At 40.4% G+C, this 14,895-nt stretch overlaps 1 protein-coding gene across 1 annotated transcript in view; it reads left to right on the top strand.

Annotated features, from left to right (window-relative positions):
* The window catches only part of LOC131464502 (protein crumbs homolog 1-like), a 31,470-nt gene that overhangs the window by 8,271 nt on the left and 8,304 nt on the right, over nt 1–14,895 (top strand). Inside the window, exons 4-8 of the mRNA XM_058636998.1 lie at nt 1,071–1,210; nt 3,213–3,398; nt 3,477–3,590; nt 8,956–9,909; nt 13,233–13,774. Of these exons, the coding sequence (XP_058492981.1) occupies nt 1,071–1,210; nt 3,213–3,398; nt 3,477–3,590; nt 8,956–9,909; nt 13,233–13,774 (1,936 nt within the window). The remainder of the gene's footprint in view (nt 1–1,070; nt 1,211–3,212; nt 3,399–3,476; nt 3,591–8,955; nt 9,910–13,232; nt 13,775–14,895) is intronic.

The raw sequence follows: 14,895 nt of genomic DNA, 5'->3' as shown, positions 1-14,895 counted from the left end.
CACTGGATTTAGGTTTTTTATCCATTGCCATGTTTTATATCTTATCAGTGAGAGAAACAACAACAACAACAACAGGCTTATTAGTTTTGCCTTTGGTTTGACTCACAAGAAATTGCTGGAAAAACAAGTTACATGGCAGAGCAGCGGCTAGCATTGTTGCCTCCGCTGTCCAAAAACATGCACATAGGTTTTAATTTATCTTAATTGGACACTGTAAATGGAGCATATACGTGTGAGTGATAGGGGTTTGTCTCTGTAACCTGTCCACCGCCAGTAGGGGTTGTTTCAGTCCTGTGTATATAGTGGTAGAAAATTGTGAATTAACAATAACACTCAATTATAATCAAATGAGCAAACCCATGATCCCATCCTTCTCACATGTAACTATTATAATTCTAATCTGTCTGAGTTTATCTGTCCCTCTCTTGTTGAGCCTGGATAAGCCAGTGTGTCATGCAGCAGTGTGTTGTGTCAGCTCCAGGCTGCATGGCATACATTAAAGGATACCAGTGATGAGAATTAATCCACTTAACAGTGAGTCACAGTAGTGAGGCATTCAAGGGCTGGAGGTGCTGACAATACCTGGTATAGTGATAGTGATAAAACTTTTGGGAAGAGCAGGGCGTCAGGGAAATGATGGATGTTTACAGCTCCAAGTGTTATATTGTCACTGAATATTATCGTAAAAATAACGCTGGTTGTGGGTTTGATTCCTGTGTCGGCTAGTTTATATGCCGATGTGTCCTTGGTCAAGACACTTAACCCCACGTTGCTCCTGACGGCTGTGCCGGCAGCGTGTCAATGAAAGATAAGTGATAGAAAATGCACGGCACATAGATGTGTTGTATGAAAGTCTAAGTGAATGGGTGAATGGCAAAACTGTGGTGTAAAGAATTACCATTAATGAATTCACCACCATCTTATCGTATTCAAAATCTCCCTTTCTCCAGGTATGCAACAGGTTTTTGCCTGAACTTTCTTGTCACTGTACAAAAATAATTGTCTCTGTTCCTATCTTTAATTGATGCTTTAATTGTTGTTGTTATTTGCATCTCTACTCTTTTCCGTAGCTACAACTGTGATTGTGAAGGAACAGGCTTTGTGGGAAACCACTGTGAAGAAGATATTCCCGAATGTGCTTCGAACCCCTGCAAACATGAGGCCACTTGCTTGGAGGGGACCAATCAATACCAGTGTCTTTGCTGGCCAGGTACACTGGGACTCACCACATTACCCAACACTTACACATGGCAACAACGTGAACTCTTTCTTTTGTAGATTTTAACAATCACCTTGGATTTAACAAGGATTTTGGAACAAGTTTAAAGGCCCAATATGCAACATTCCATACCACAAAATGTCAGGAAACACATATTCATGATACTAGAGACACAGTGTTTAGACTGAAGAGTGGCATCACACTCGTGCAGTATGCTGTTATCAAGCCTGTGTGGTAGCATTTAAATACCACAGGAAACACCAGTATCTCACATGCTAACTCTAAACTTTCTGAAAGGAGTTCAGATATCCTGGAGGATTCCCACAAATAAATCAAACTCTGTGCCTTGAGTTTGAAGAACATTCCATATCAGAGGTTCAGCTAAATAGAACCATCAGTGTTGTACTCTTTTCATGAAAAGCGATGCATGAGTATTTTTCAGCAGCGGGAGGGATGCAGATGTTGGCAGGCTTACTGTCCATGTTGCTGCCTGATGATGTGTGCATGTCTTAATAGTGCCACATGGATCTTCCTCATCTTCCTCTGTTGCCTATAATGACCTGTAGACTGACTAAATTCAGATTTGGTGTGTTGCGTGTGTTGTTACGCCTCAGGTTAACAATAGCGGCTGACTTGCGCCCACCAAACCAGAGAAAGGAGTCGTAACCCTTCTTACTCAGCACAGTCTCCAACAGCAACAGCAGGAAAACATTCAAAGTGAAATAAACTTTTATCAAGCACAGGCCTTTGGACCAAATGGTAGAGTGACCAATGCTGAGTAAAGACTAAAGGGTGTTGCTTTAAGCCCCTTTTCCACCTATGGTCCCAGCTCGCCTCGCCTCGCCTTAATTACGTTGGTTTTCCACTACAAAAATACTACCTACTCAGTTTATTAAAAATTGTTATTGTACTTTATTGTTCAGTACTTCCACCATGACTCCTTACTGACTCCTCTGTTAAATATAACTGTAAGTTTGGCATTGTTCGGCTTGATTCTTATGTCGGACGTCACTTCCTGTGACAGCACTCTGACCAATCAGTGGCCGGCAGTCTGGTGACGGCAACATTGCATTAAATAGACGGATTGAAGTACGACTGAAAACACAAAGAAGAGCCCAAGGAAAGGTTTCAGCACAGTATGCAAACAATGTTACATCATTTCTAATGACAAAGAACAAACAGGCAGAATAATATCAACAACAAAAATCATCAAACGTTTTGCACTGAAGTTTAATAGCATGGTACGCAGTATTATTATTTTCTCTGGGACCCCCACGGGACCATTTCATAGAACCCTCAGGGTTTTTTTTAGGCTAAAATTCTCCTTAAACCAGTTTGAGGAGTGCCTACACTCAAATTGCCACATCTTCTTCATCGTTGACATTGCTGGAATGCTTAGAAATCACACTTTCAGTGACTGTAGAGAGCAGCAAAGATCTGCTCTGGTTGAGACTTGTAATGAGAATGTGTTTGCTGCTAGTGGCACCTGCAGCTTTACCTGTTCCACATCTGATACCCTCTGTTCTCCATCTCTAATATCTACTCTGAACGTGTGAAATTGTTAAATGTTAAAGTTAAATTTGGCTATATATTTGAGACTACAAAAATTAATAGGTGAGGTCAAGTTACTGCTTATTTCCCCTGTTTACAGATACATACTTAGGCTGCCTTGATGCCCAATTCTGATATGTTGCCTATATTTTATTATTATTTTTTTTTAATTATTTGACAACTTGCTTAGATTGTTATTCAAAAGTGACCAATTTGAAATTTTAGACTGTATAGCACCTAGGGCAACTGAACTGGAAATTGTTAGTATGCCGACATGGAGTTAAAGTGGAAGCGGGGAAAGTGGTTTTATTTTGAAATCCTCATCTCATAGGCTTAAAAGGCAGGAAACGATCAGATCAAAAAGATCAGAATTAGTGAGGCCAAGGCAGCAGGACTTAACGCTTCTAAATATTCTTTTATGTGTTTGTACGTGTGTGTCCAGGTTATGAGGGAGAGAACTGTCAGGTGGATATAGACGAGTGTGAACAGAATCCCTGTGAGAATGGTGGCATGTGTTTCCAGCGTTCAGATGCCCGGAACTACGGGCTGTTCCCTGAACTGGGCACTGCTACTCTCACATATGAAAGTGCAGCTGGATTCATCTGCCAATGTGTGACAGGCTTTACAGGTGAGCACCATCACAGCACAGAGCCTTCACGTTCCTTGTGAACTTGTCCTGAACTGACAGAAGGTGTTCCTCATGCAGGAGACAACTGCTCCATCAACGTGGATGAGTGTGAGTCAGCGCCGTGTCAGCATGGAGGACAGTGTCAGGATCTGGTCGACTCTTATCAGTGTGTGTGTCCAGATGGATTTACAGGTAAGAGGAACGACCTATCTGCTCTCCTGCTCTTTATCTCCTAACATAACATCATGGCTGAGCTGCTCCTTGCCCTCTCTCCCTGTCAGTGTTTCTGTAAATGTACAACATGACCTCCAGCCTGAACCACCATACAGGTCATTTGTTTCTATCCTCTATTATGATTATTGGATTGTTCCCATCTTGACCCACATGGCCAAGGTCATGATACTAATCAACATTTTATATATTCAACATATATATCAGAAACTGGAGGCCCATGGGCCAAAGCTGGACCGCCTCAGTATTTGAATGATTTGCTTATCTATACAAAAAACACAATTTCATTCAGAATTCAGAGCCTTTATTCTGAAGAAACATGGACTGATTCAAAGAGATTATGTTGCTAGAACTGACAATTCATTGACATATGTCTGGTTTGGTCAGCTGAGATTAGCACACGACCCTCCGGTGGAGGATAAAGCGGTGGATAATGGATGGCTGTCTGGTTTGAAAAAGAAAAACAAACAAAACAAAACTGCTGTTGTAAGTTTGGAGAATTAATATCATAAAATAACTATTAGCGTATGTCAAAAGTGAAATAATGTACAGTATTATTAATAATACAAACAGGGTAAATGTAATTGTTAAGTTTATTCTGTGCATCTCACACATGTTTAAAAAGAGTCATCTTAACAAGTTGATGATTAAATACAATGTCACCATTATCACTATTGTTAGTTTAAGGCAGCTCAAATGATTTTTGTCTTTGTCTGTGACAGAAGAAGTTTTAAGACAGTAGCAACAGTTGGAGGCAAATCTTAGCTCTTTTTTTTAAATTACACTTTTCATAATTTAGTCTTTTTTGTTGAACAAATTGATTAAATTAGGTTTTATATTCAAAATTATGCTAAACTGTCTTTCCTTTTATTGCTTAATTGAAATTTTTCACAAGTCATTTTCTCTGATTGTGTGAGTGTCCTCAGGCCGGTGTAGTCAGATAACTCCCACTCTTCTTCAACAAACACTAAAGGGTTTAACCTGACCACTCCTCATGGTCCACCAACATTCATTCGTCATTAGCCGAGATCTAGCTGTGCATCACTCAAGACAGGGGGGACGACACAGAACGCCAAAGTCGGTCTGTGCTTAGAAGTGAGGAATTCAACCACAAGCTTTTGTTAACAAAAGGGACGATAATTTGCCAACAATGTTATGGCCACACGATGTTAAGCCACAAAAGAGTGAGCAGTCAGTTGGGATGATGGGGCATATGTTATAGAGGAGCACAACGCAAAACAACAAAGCCAATGAAGGGGCCATATGTCAGACAGCCATGTTGGGTATTAAACGGGGGTCTCTTAGGAAATGTGTCCGTGGGAGGGGGATTACAGCAAAGCTGCTTAGCAGACTAATTAAGGCCTGAAAAAGGACAAAGACTTAACAGTTGGTTCTTTTTTGTTGTTGTTTTTTAACGGATCTGTACTCCATTCCTGGTAGATATATTATAAACACTATCTCACTAAATCGAAAACTCTTGGCTCCTCCTGTGTTGTTGTTCATTACACCTCAGCTACAGTGGTACATTTAACTTTCATTATGAAACAAACAAATATTGTAGCAGCTGTTTCTGTCAATAACAGAGCGCAACATTAACATCAGCTTTACAGTCAGTCAATTCATTAGTTAGTCAGATAGTTAATTAGTTAGTTGTGGCTTTGTTACCCTGTAATATTTCAGAGAAAAGATCATTTATATCAATCATAATTATTCACCACATACATGTGGTGATATAAACAAACAAATAAACAATACATTAATTAATTTATAGACAAACAAAACAAAACTTCAGTCTTCAGTATCCTGGTGGAAAAAAGAATACAAGTGAAAACAAGGATTCTCAAAGACTAACTATGTTTTTCTTTCTTTTTCTATTACCTACACAGTAAAATATGCCGTTTCACAGTATGACTCATTTTAACACCATTTCAGATTACAACCAAATCAACAACAGTGTTAAATTAAACTCTTTCATTATTCTAACACAAAATGAGTTACATACAATGTACGCTGTCATTTCCATTATAATGTCATGCACTGCTTTAGAGGTAAGAGTGGACTGTAAATTTGAGATATATATAATTTATCTTTTAATATTTTTGGTCAATGGGGAGCAATATTTACTGAGAAATCATTCATATAATTCACTACATGGATTAATAACATTTCTATTTGAGTTTTTTATTTTAAGATCTTTGTAGAGTGGAAGTAATGCATTTGTTTGCAATTTCTGATCATTTGAATACATGGCAAGTAAATACTGTAGTAAATGTATTAATGAACGTAAGATATAATTAATATAAACCATAAACTTACACATTTTATCGTTTATTTTGTGGCTTAGTTTTAGTTAAAATGATCAGACAGTTTGTAGATGATAGGATACAAGTAAAATGCATGAAGAGTTCTAAGGAACTCAGAGGGTAAATATGACTCAAATTTGAGATAGAATTGGACGTTTCCAAGAAGATGACTTAATGACTTAAACTTGTTATGTTATGTAAATGTTATTATCAGATCCACAGTTTAAGACAGGGCATCATAAAAAAAACAAAAAAAAATACTGAAATCAGTATCAGGACGATAAATACAACCAATTATACAACCATTATACCATCTAGTGCTGCCCCCTAATGGTCGACCAAACCTCTTTTATGCGCTGCGGAAAAAAGCTGAAAAAACCCCACACAGAAACCATTTGAAGCTGTGTCTTGTCAAAATAGAATCACGGCTTTCATTTGATTTAATTATTTTTTTTTTTTTACAAAAAGGATTGAAACTCCTCCCATTTTAAATTAATGCAATTAACGCAATTATTGATAACTGAAGACAAGTAAGATAACGCCTTGTTAAAAAATTACTTTCATGACTATCCCTCCTATAGTTTGGAAGAAATAGTCTCAGATATCGAAACTATTCCCTTTTTTTCTCCAATTTAAATGCAAAGAGGTCTCAAACTCATTTAAACTGGGATCAGTAGGGAGCCAACCAAGTAGAAAAAAAGGCAACTGTTCACTATAGGTGGGTGATATGAGCTCAAAATGATATGACACTATTATGTCATGATGTCGCAATAACGATATTTGTGATGACCTTTTACAGAAAGTGGTTGTTTTGATGAAGAATAAGCCATTCTCCTAAAAAAGTGTACAATTATGAAATGAAACCAAAACGGTTCCCCATCTTGCTGTCACTCGATGTGAGGGTCTAAGGACAGAGGGTGTCACTAGCTGTACAGAGTGTAAAGCCCTTTGAGGAAAACTGTGTTTGTGATGTTGGGCTACTTAAATAAAATTGACTTGATTTGACAATTAGTCGGGGGCCTCATTAAATCAAAAATCAAACTTCCTTCTTAGTACTTCCTTAATATTATAGTATAGTTATAGTATAGTTTAAAGTTTATTTAATAAATGTAAAAATGCCCTAAACTACTGCAATGACACAAAACACAGGAGGAGAAACAAGCTGCAAAAAAAAAAAAAAAAGATCCGCAGAAAGCCAAAACACATGCATCAACAGAAACGATGCAAAACCAAAAACACACACATATCCCAAAACACAAGCAGGAGTGAAAACACAAGCATATTCAAGAACAGAAGTGCTCCAGGTCTGTGGGAGCGCTCGTTGTCGTGCAGCTCTACGACCAGCCGTTACGATACTCTGGGACTACTTATTTCTTACTTTATTACTAAACGCTTCTTTGTCAATAACATTGTATTGTTTGGCTCTATATATTGGTGCAGTTGTGCTCAGGTCCGGCCCACCTGAATCTGTGCACCTGCTGGTTGTTTTTGACACCCTTCTGCCACTAGTGGGCATCCATAGGCCATGGAGCACAGAGGGCAACACTGGCTGCGCTGCATTCCTCTTGTCAAAGGTTGACAGGACCCAGATGGAGCCTGGAAGCTGCTTGGGCTGGGCTGAAGACAGGGGAGGAGAGGAGAGGTGTGAGCGAGGGAGGGATTCAGGGAGGGATGGAGAAGGGAGGAAAAGAAAAACCGGGCAGGGCTGACTTTTAATCACTCCTGCCTGGTACAGAGTGGAGGAGTGACAGGAACTGTATATGGTAACCATCAGAAAGAGTGTGTGTGTGTGTGTGTGTGTGTGTGTGTGAGAGAGAGAGAGAGAGAGAGAGAGAGAGAGAGAGAGAGAGAGAGAGGGGCAGGTTGTGTCACTGCTGCTACCCAGCAGTGTGAAGAATGTGTTGGCTGTTGACTCAGTGGATCATGGTTGTAAGGAGGCTGCTGCTGCTCTTCTGCTGCTGCTGCTGCTGCTGCTGTGGGCTTTGGGGCCTTACAGGTATAGTATGCATTAACTAAGAAGAACACTGTGTGTGTGTGTGTGTGTGTGTGTGTAGTCCTGGCACAGACACGACTGACAGCTTGATGGTTCCTTCAGTGTTGAGTATTTAGAGGACTGTGTTAATGCAAGTCGATTGATGCTGTCAGAGATTATGTTGAGGTGACTCTGGAAGATAGGCAGAAGGTATATGTGTGTGTGTGTGTTTCAGGTATTACTCAAGTTGTGACCTACAATATGTCACTTTACAGTCACATTATGGGGACTTGTCTTCGAAATGGGGACATAACTCAAATTACTACATTGCAAACTGTATGGTTAGGTTCAGGTTAGGGTTAGGGCATGATAACACAATATTTCAGTGACTACCTCCAGTTGTTACAATTATTGGCTATTTCCTCCTCATTTCCTCATCTGCTAATTACACAGATAATGAGTCTTAATCAAATCTGCTGTACATCTGTATCTGGATGCAAACCTCTGCTCCAGCTGTACTTACTGGGCTCCCATCGCCCCCTTCTTCCTTGGTTTACTTCTCAAGTTTTTTTTAAAATATCCATTCATTCATTGTCTACTGCATTATCCTCCACATGAGGATCACAGGGAGCTGGAGCCATTCCCAGCTGACAAGGTCAAAAAGGTGGCGTACACCCTCTCAGGGCCAACATACAGGGACAAGCATCCATTTACTCTCACATTCACACCTACGGTTAATTTAGAGCGTCCAATTATCATCTGCATGTTTTGGAATGTGGGAGGAAACTGGATAACTCCCAGAAAACCCATGAATACATGGGGAAAACATGCAGACTCCACACAAAAACTGCGACGCAAAGTGGCAACCTTCTTGCTGCAAGGCAACAGTGCGAGTCAATGCTCCACCGTTTGGTTCAGTTAATAAATATGACTTTCATTTTGATTTGTGCACGTTTTAAAGCTGAATCACTGTTAGAATACTAATTAAATTAAATTAATTAATTATAAATTAAATAATTCAAATGCTTAATGTGTGCTTCTCTCCATGCAGGTGTACACTGTGAGGTGGACATCAATGAGTGCGATAGCAATCCCTGCCAGAATGGTGCTACGTGCAAAGATGCTGTCAATTCCTATAAGTGCCACTGCCCGCCGCCCGAGCCTGGCCTAGAGCCCTGGGGTGGGAAAGACTGTGACATCCGCCTGGTTGGCTGCCAACAGCACCAGTGCCAACACGGTGCAGGTTGTAACCCCATGCTGACTGAGGATGGAGAGCATGGATATACCTGCCTGTGTCTGCCTGGCTGGACTGGAGAACACTGCAACACGTCAACCACATTTTCCTTTAACTTTGAGGGCTACGTCCACATGCAGCTGCCAGGTTTCAAAAACCGGACCAGACAAGAGAATGATGACCATAACCACAGCCTCCAAATGCAGCTGAGATTCAAGACCACTCTACCTGACATGGTGATGTACTATCGCGGCAACTTGGAGCGATATGCTTCCTTGGAGCTTGTTAGTGGCTCGCTCCAAGCCACGATACTGTCAGGGACGGTTTTGTTGCAGGCCATCTACCCTGGCCCAGTCAATAATGGAGAATGGCACCAGGTCTCTGTGACCATGAATGAGAGGCTGGTCCTGACTGTAACACCTGGCTGTGGGAGAGAGTGCCGTGTAATAAATGAGCCCCACAACCAACTGATCTTCCTCCAGTCCAGCTCCTTTCAACAGCTTTATGTGGGAGGAGCACCACTGGGATATTTACACCATGCATCCAGTGGGAGTGGGTTCATTGGCTGTATGGAAGACCTCAGAGTTGACCATACACTGCTTCTGCCTCAGGACCTCATCAGAGAAGAGAACAATGGCCTGGAACTGGGATGCACCAAACAAGACTGGTGTCAGGGTGACCCATGCATGCAACGTGGGCAGTGTGTGGACATGTGGGTTCGTGCCAGATGTCAGTGTCACCGGCCCTACTACGGAGAACGTTGTGAGAAGGGTGAGAGTAGTTTTAGATCTGTAAAGATTCACCCAGATCTATGGGTCCCTAGAAAGATCACACTGTGGCTTTTGTATCCATCATTTAATGAATCAGAAGCTGAGTTTATCTCATAAAAAAAACCCAAAAAAAACACACAACACAAAAACCAACATTAACGTCTTGGTAAAGCAGTATATAACTTGTGTTTATATTTAATAGGTTAATCAAAGTTACATGATAAACACATTGAAACGGTTTTCTGATGATGTTTTTCTCCTGTTGATTAAAAATCAGAAAAAAACTGTTTGTAAACTCCATGAAACACTCAAACTCAAGTGTGTGCTTCTACACTTGCTTATGAGCAACAGAGGCCTACAGAGGCTTATTGGAATTTAGAATAACTTTTTTAGAATTTTGACCCAGGCAGACGGAGGCTTGTTGCATGAATGCGGTGAAGTCTGCCATCTGCCTTGTTGGGCTTGATTTTGCTTTATCATGTTTTTACCTTTGAGTTTTTTCTGGAAAATATTCTTCATGATACAAGGCAAGGTGAGGCAAGGCTTTATTTGTTTAGCACATTACATGCAAAAAGGCAACTCAACATGCTTTACATAAACACAAAATAACATTAAACATTTTGGAAACATTAAAATGTACAATTTGAAGAAAATCCACTTTACATAAATGAAACACTACACAGTAATAAAATAAATGAAAGTTAACACAAAGTTTGATAAAAATGGACCATTAAATGCAACAACAACAATTTACTTGAAAATGAATTAAAAAAAAAAAAAAAAGAATGTTAAGTGCAGAAGATTAAAAATGCTTCAAAGAGTTCAATCATATGGCATATAGCACATAAGCAGTGTTTTATAAGTGTTTTATTTGACTAGCAGCAGAACTTTAAAGTATATTCTATAAGTGACTGGAAGCCAGTGTAAAGAATTTAAAACTGCCGTAATGTGCTTTGATCTTGCAGCGTTCTGAATGAGTTGCAGCTGTTTAATGCTCTTTTTGGGTAGTCCTGTGAGAATACTGTTACAATAGTGGAGCCCACTGCAGGTGAAAAGCGTGGATGAGCTTTTCCTGGTCTATTTGGGACATAAAACCATTGACTCTGGATATATTGATAGTTGATAAAAAAGCTGTTTTGGTTATTGCTTTGATATGTCTGCTGAAGGTCAGATCTGAGTCTCAGCACACCAAGGTTTTTGACTCGGTTTTTGGTTTGTAGAGTCCAATGGCGTGGCCCCACCAGAGGGCGCTGCTGTGCAAAGGAGGATTATAAGCTTTGAGAAGTTTTCCTGTGTCAAAAATGTCGTTGAGTTAATAATAAGTTCAACTTTGTCCCCAATGAAATGTCCGCAGTTTTCATTTGATGAACGCAATTTTCTCTGTAGACACTTTATGTTGTATAGTTGTATGTGAATAGTTTGTTGTGCCTGATGCTGCGCCTCCTCTGTTTCGGCAGGGGGGCCTGAAGTTCAGGGCCTCAGAGCGCTTGTCATTGGCTGATTTGAAGCGAGGGCGGGCACTGCACAGGTTTTGCTTCTTGCTGGCCATAAATGTGGGGCGTGTGCCGTTCACGCCATGAGTCGTGCATTGTGTTTTTATTGTTGTCATGTTGTCCAGAATTATTTGTTTTAAGATTGGCTTAATGGCAGCTATTTAAGGGGTTTAGGAACTGTGTCTGATAGAAGTGAACTATTTATTATTTGTTGCAGATCAGTCTGAACAGACTTAAAAAGTCAGATAAGACAACAAGTGTTCAACTGCTGAATTGTTTCCTCCATAGTTTTTTGGTCAACTGTATGAAATATTTACATGGTGAGTTAGACCTGGGAAGGAATTCTGGGGCTAACTGATTAGGTGGGTTTGTAAGTTTATTAACCATGGCAAAGGGTACGAGTATTGCTGATACTACTAAATCTTGGTTGTAAAGTGATAAAAATGGTTCCGAGACTGTGTGTCTGCTGTCCAGCTGACACTCCTTTCTTCGTTTACATAGTCAAGTTGATTCCTGTTTTCTACTCCTGCTGGTTTGATTGATTTGTCTTTAAACTGTGTTTGATGAACATAAGAATGGTTTTATGAGCTTTATCCAAGTCTCTGACCCCTCTGTGGGTATGCAGCACGGCTGTGTCTGTGTTTATCAAAGTTAGACTTTTTTTTTTTTGACGTGTTTGTTGCTGCATATGACGGGGGCATCAGGTACCGGGGGCATCGGTTCCCTTATCAGGGAAGAAGAGTTTAAGAATAGATGGAATACTTAATCCAAAAAAAATAAAAATTAAATTTATAAACAGCCCACTTTTCTGTGGGTTTATAGATCATAACATTAGCTCAGTAACTGCGTCGTTGTGATTCAATCAGATCGGAACCACATGTCCTGCAAGTCCAGTTTTTCCAAGTGGAAAGGGAGCTTGGCTTGTAACTGGAGGGTTGCCGGTTCAAGTCCCCACCAGGTCGAATGGGCTGGGGTACCCCTGAGCCCTTTTGAGCAAGGAGCCCACTGCTCCTAATTCTAGGATGGGTCAAATGCAGAGAAATAATTTCCTTAAGGGGATTAATAAAGTATAAGATTTAGATTTACATTTCTCCGCTAAATGGCAATAAAGCATCTCCAGCACAAATTCTACCGACAAAAATCAGCTGTATATTTACTTTCTGCAACCAAACTTTACTGAACCAGCAGCTGCAGGAAAAACAAAGTCCATTTCAGATAAGGAATGAACATAAATCTCACATTTAAGATCAACATTCAGCAGCCATAATAATGACTCCTATGTCTGTGCAGTCCATGGTCTGAGATAGCTCAAGGGGTGGTGCTTAAGACCCATCCAAGTTAGTATTAGCTATTTCAATTATTTGTCTCTCATTATGACATTGATATGATCTGTTATAGCAGTATTTCACCATGCATGACTCACACTGTACTTGAGACATGTGGTTTAAAATCAGGACAGTCCCAAACTAACCAAGTGGTCTGGTCCCTGTAGGCTCAATAAATCCTCTGAAAATGATGTCCCTTTATTTGCCTAATTCAATGCCTTTCCTCCACATATCTGGAGATGTTGACATATCTGGACATATAGACATATCTGGAGATGTTGACATGAGCAGGTAGACAAGCTTAGCAAGTGTTTTGACCAATCATTGTGCTTTTCATTATATTCAAGTCTGACCCCAGATGCACAAGTGATTTCTCTTGGCACTGCTTCCTCAGAACCACACAGAAACATCTAATGACTGTAAACAAATATTTTGTGCAACATTTAAGTAAAATATTGCATATGTGTTGGGATAAAATGTGACTTTTTGTGCTTTTTCCACCTTAGAGTACCCATCCTGGACCTTCAGCCATGAGAACACCACCAGCTACTCTGCCTTCAGTATCTCAGAAACCCATGGAGACAACTTCACTGTTTCGTTTTTAATGCGCTCCCTCAAACACAATGGTATGCTCCTGCAACTCCGTCGAGAAGAAAAGCCTTACCTTACAATCTACCTGAAGGAAGGCACTGTTGCTATCTACAGCCCTCACACTACACTGCTGTCAGAGGCTACATTTGTCACAGATGGCCACAGTAACTTAGTGTCTCTTACGTTTCGCTATGGCCATGTGGTCTTTGCTAAAGCAGGGGACCATCGTGCCTTAGGAAATGTGAGTGTAGAGGCAGGGGATGTCGCTTATGTTGGGGGGCTCCCTGTAGGCAACAGCATGAATGCCTGGGGTGGAAACTTCAAGGGCTGTCTGCAGGACATCCGGCTGGACAACAAGCACCTGACCATGGAGGGTCATCAAGACACGGTGGAAGTTTACCAGGCCAGCACAGAGATGAGCGTGCTGCAAGGATGCCAAAGCGATAACACATGCAAGGTAAAATAAATACAGTTTACGGTTTGTATGAGAGTAGAGAAGCAAAAAATGATGATGGTAGGTCTTGTGGTAATTCCTTCCATTATGCTGTCCCACTAATGGGACCTCAGGTGCTACTGCTGCAGCTGTAAAATGAATATAGACCAAATAAATTTCATTTAATTGGAATCAGCATAATCATGGGGTTTTGAGTAATTGTTATTGTAAGGAGAGAAAATGGTATACTCTAAAGTCCGGACTGTTTCCTCTGTAATAACAGCATGCTACTTGCTACTATCTTCTAGCTATGCTAATATGCCTTTTTTTTTAGCATTTATGCAAAGGTACAGCTTGGACTAATGTGAATTAGAGTAATTACAAGAGAGCAACATGTATACCTAACAGAATGATGCATTTCAGACAAGACACTCCCTGTTTTGATTGGTTGAATTGATGCACCAATGACCTGTTTTTGTTCTCATTTTCCTCTCAGTAAAATTCAATTCAAATTGATTCAAATTAAATTGATCATAGGTGTGGAGGCGAGTGTGAATGGTTGCTTGTCTGTGTGTGTGCTTGTTCATCTCCGCCTTTCACCCTTTGTCACCTGGGATTGGCTTCAGCGGCCCAACGTCCCTCATATGGAAGATAAAGTGGTAGACAATGGATGAATAGAGTAGACACAAATAAACCAGCTGACAGAACCGATCAGGATGATACAAAGTAAACTGGTAGCTGGAGGATAGTGTGTGGTTGCTTCTGAGACAACTAAAAACCTGTTTAAGTTTTGTTGGGCGACAATCTTTAGAAGTGTAAAAGGATGAAGGATAAATCAGGCTGAAGTGTTGAACCATTTGATTGTTTGAGCTGATTAGCAAAGCCAACTTATCCAGTGGGCACCATACCAAATGTTCTAAGTCCATTTGAAAACACCAACTAACATTGGTTCATGATGGTCACTGTGGCATGTTATGAAAATAAACAAACAGCGACACATTCCATATGATCCAAATTCAAATAATAACTGGTCCACATAAAAGCAGCTCGCACCATTTGTATTAGTGCATTGTGCTGCTGACAAACATCTGGGCACTACTGTATTGCCCCAACCACATAAACATTGACCTGCTTTTGAATCACTT

The sequence above is a fragment of the Solea solea genome, chromosome 8, assembly GCF_958295425.1.
Source record: "Solea solea chromosome 8, fSolSol10.1, whole genome shotgun sequence".
NCBI classification, from domain to species: Eukaryota; Metazoa; Chordata; class Actinopteri; order Pleuronectiformes; family Soleidae; genus Solea; species Solea solea.
The sequence above is the reverse complement of the archived record's forward strand: the minus strand, read 5'-3'. Positions and strand labels throughout refer to the sequence as shown.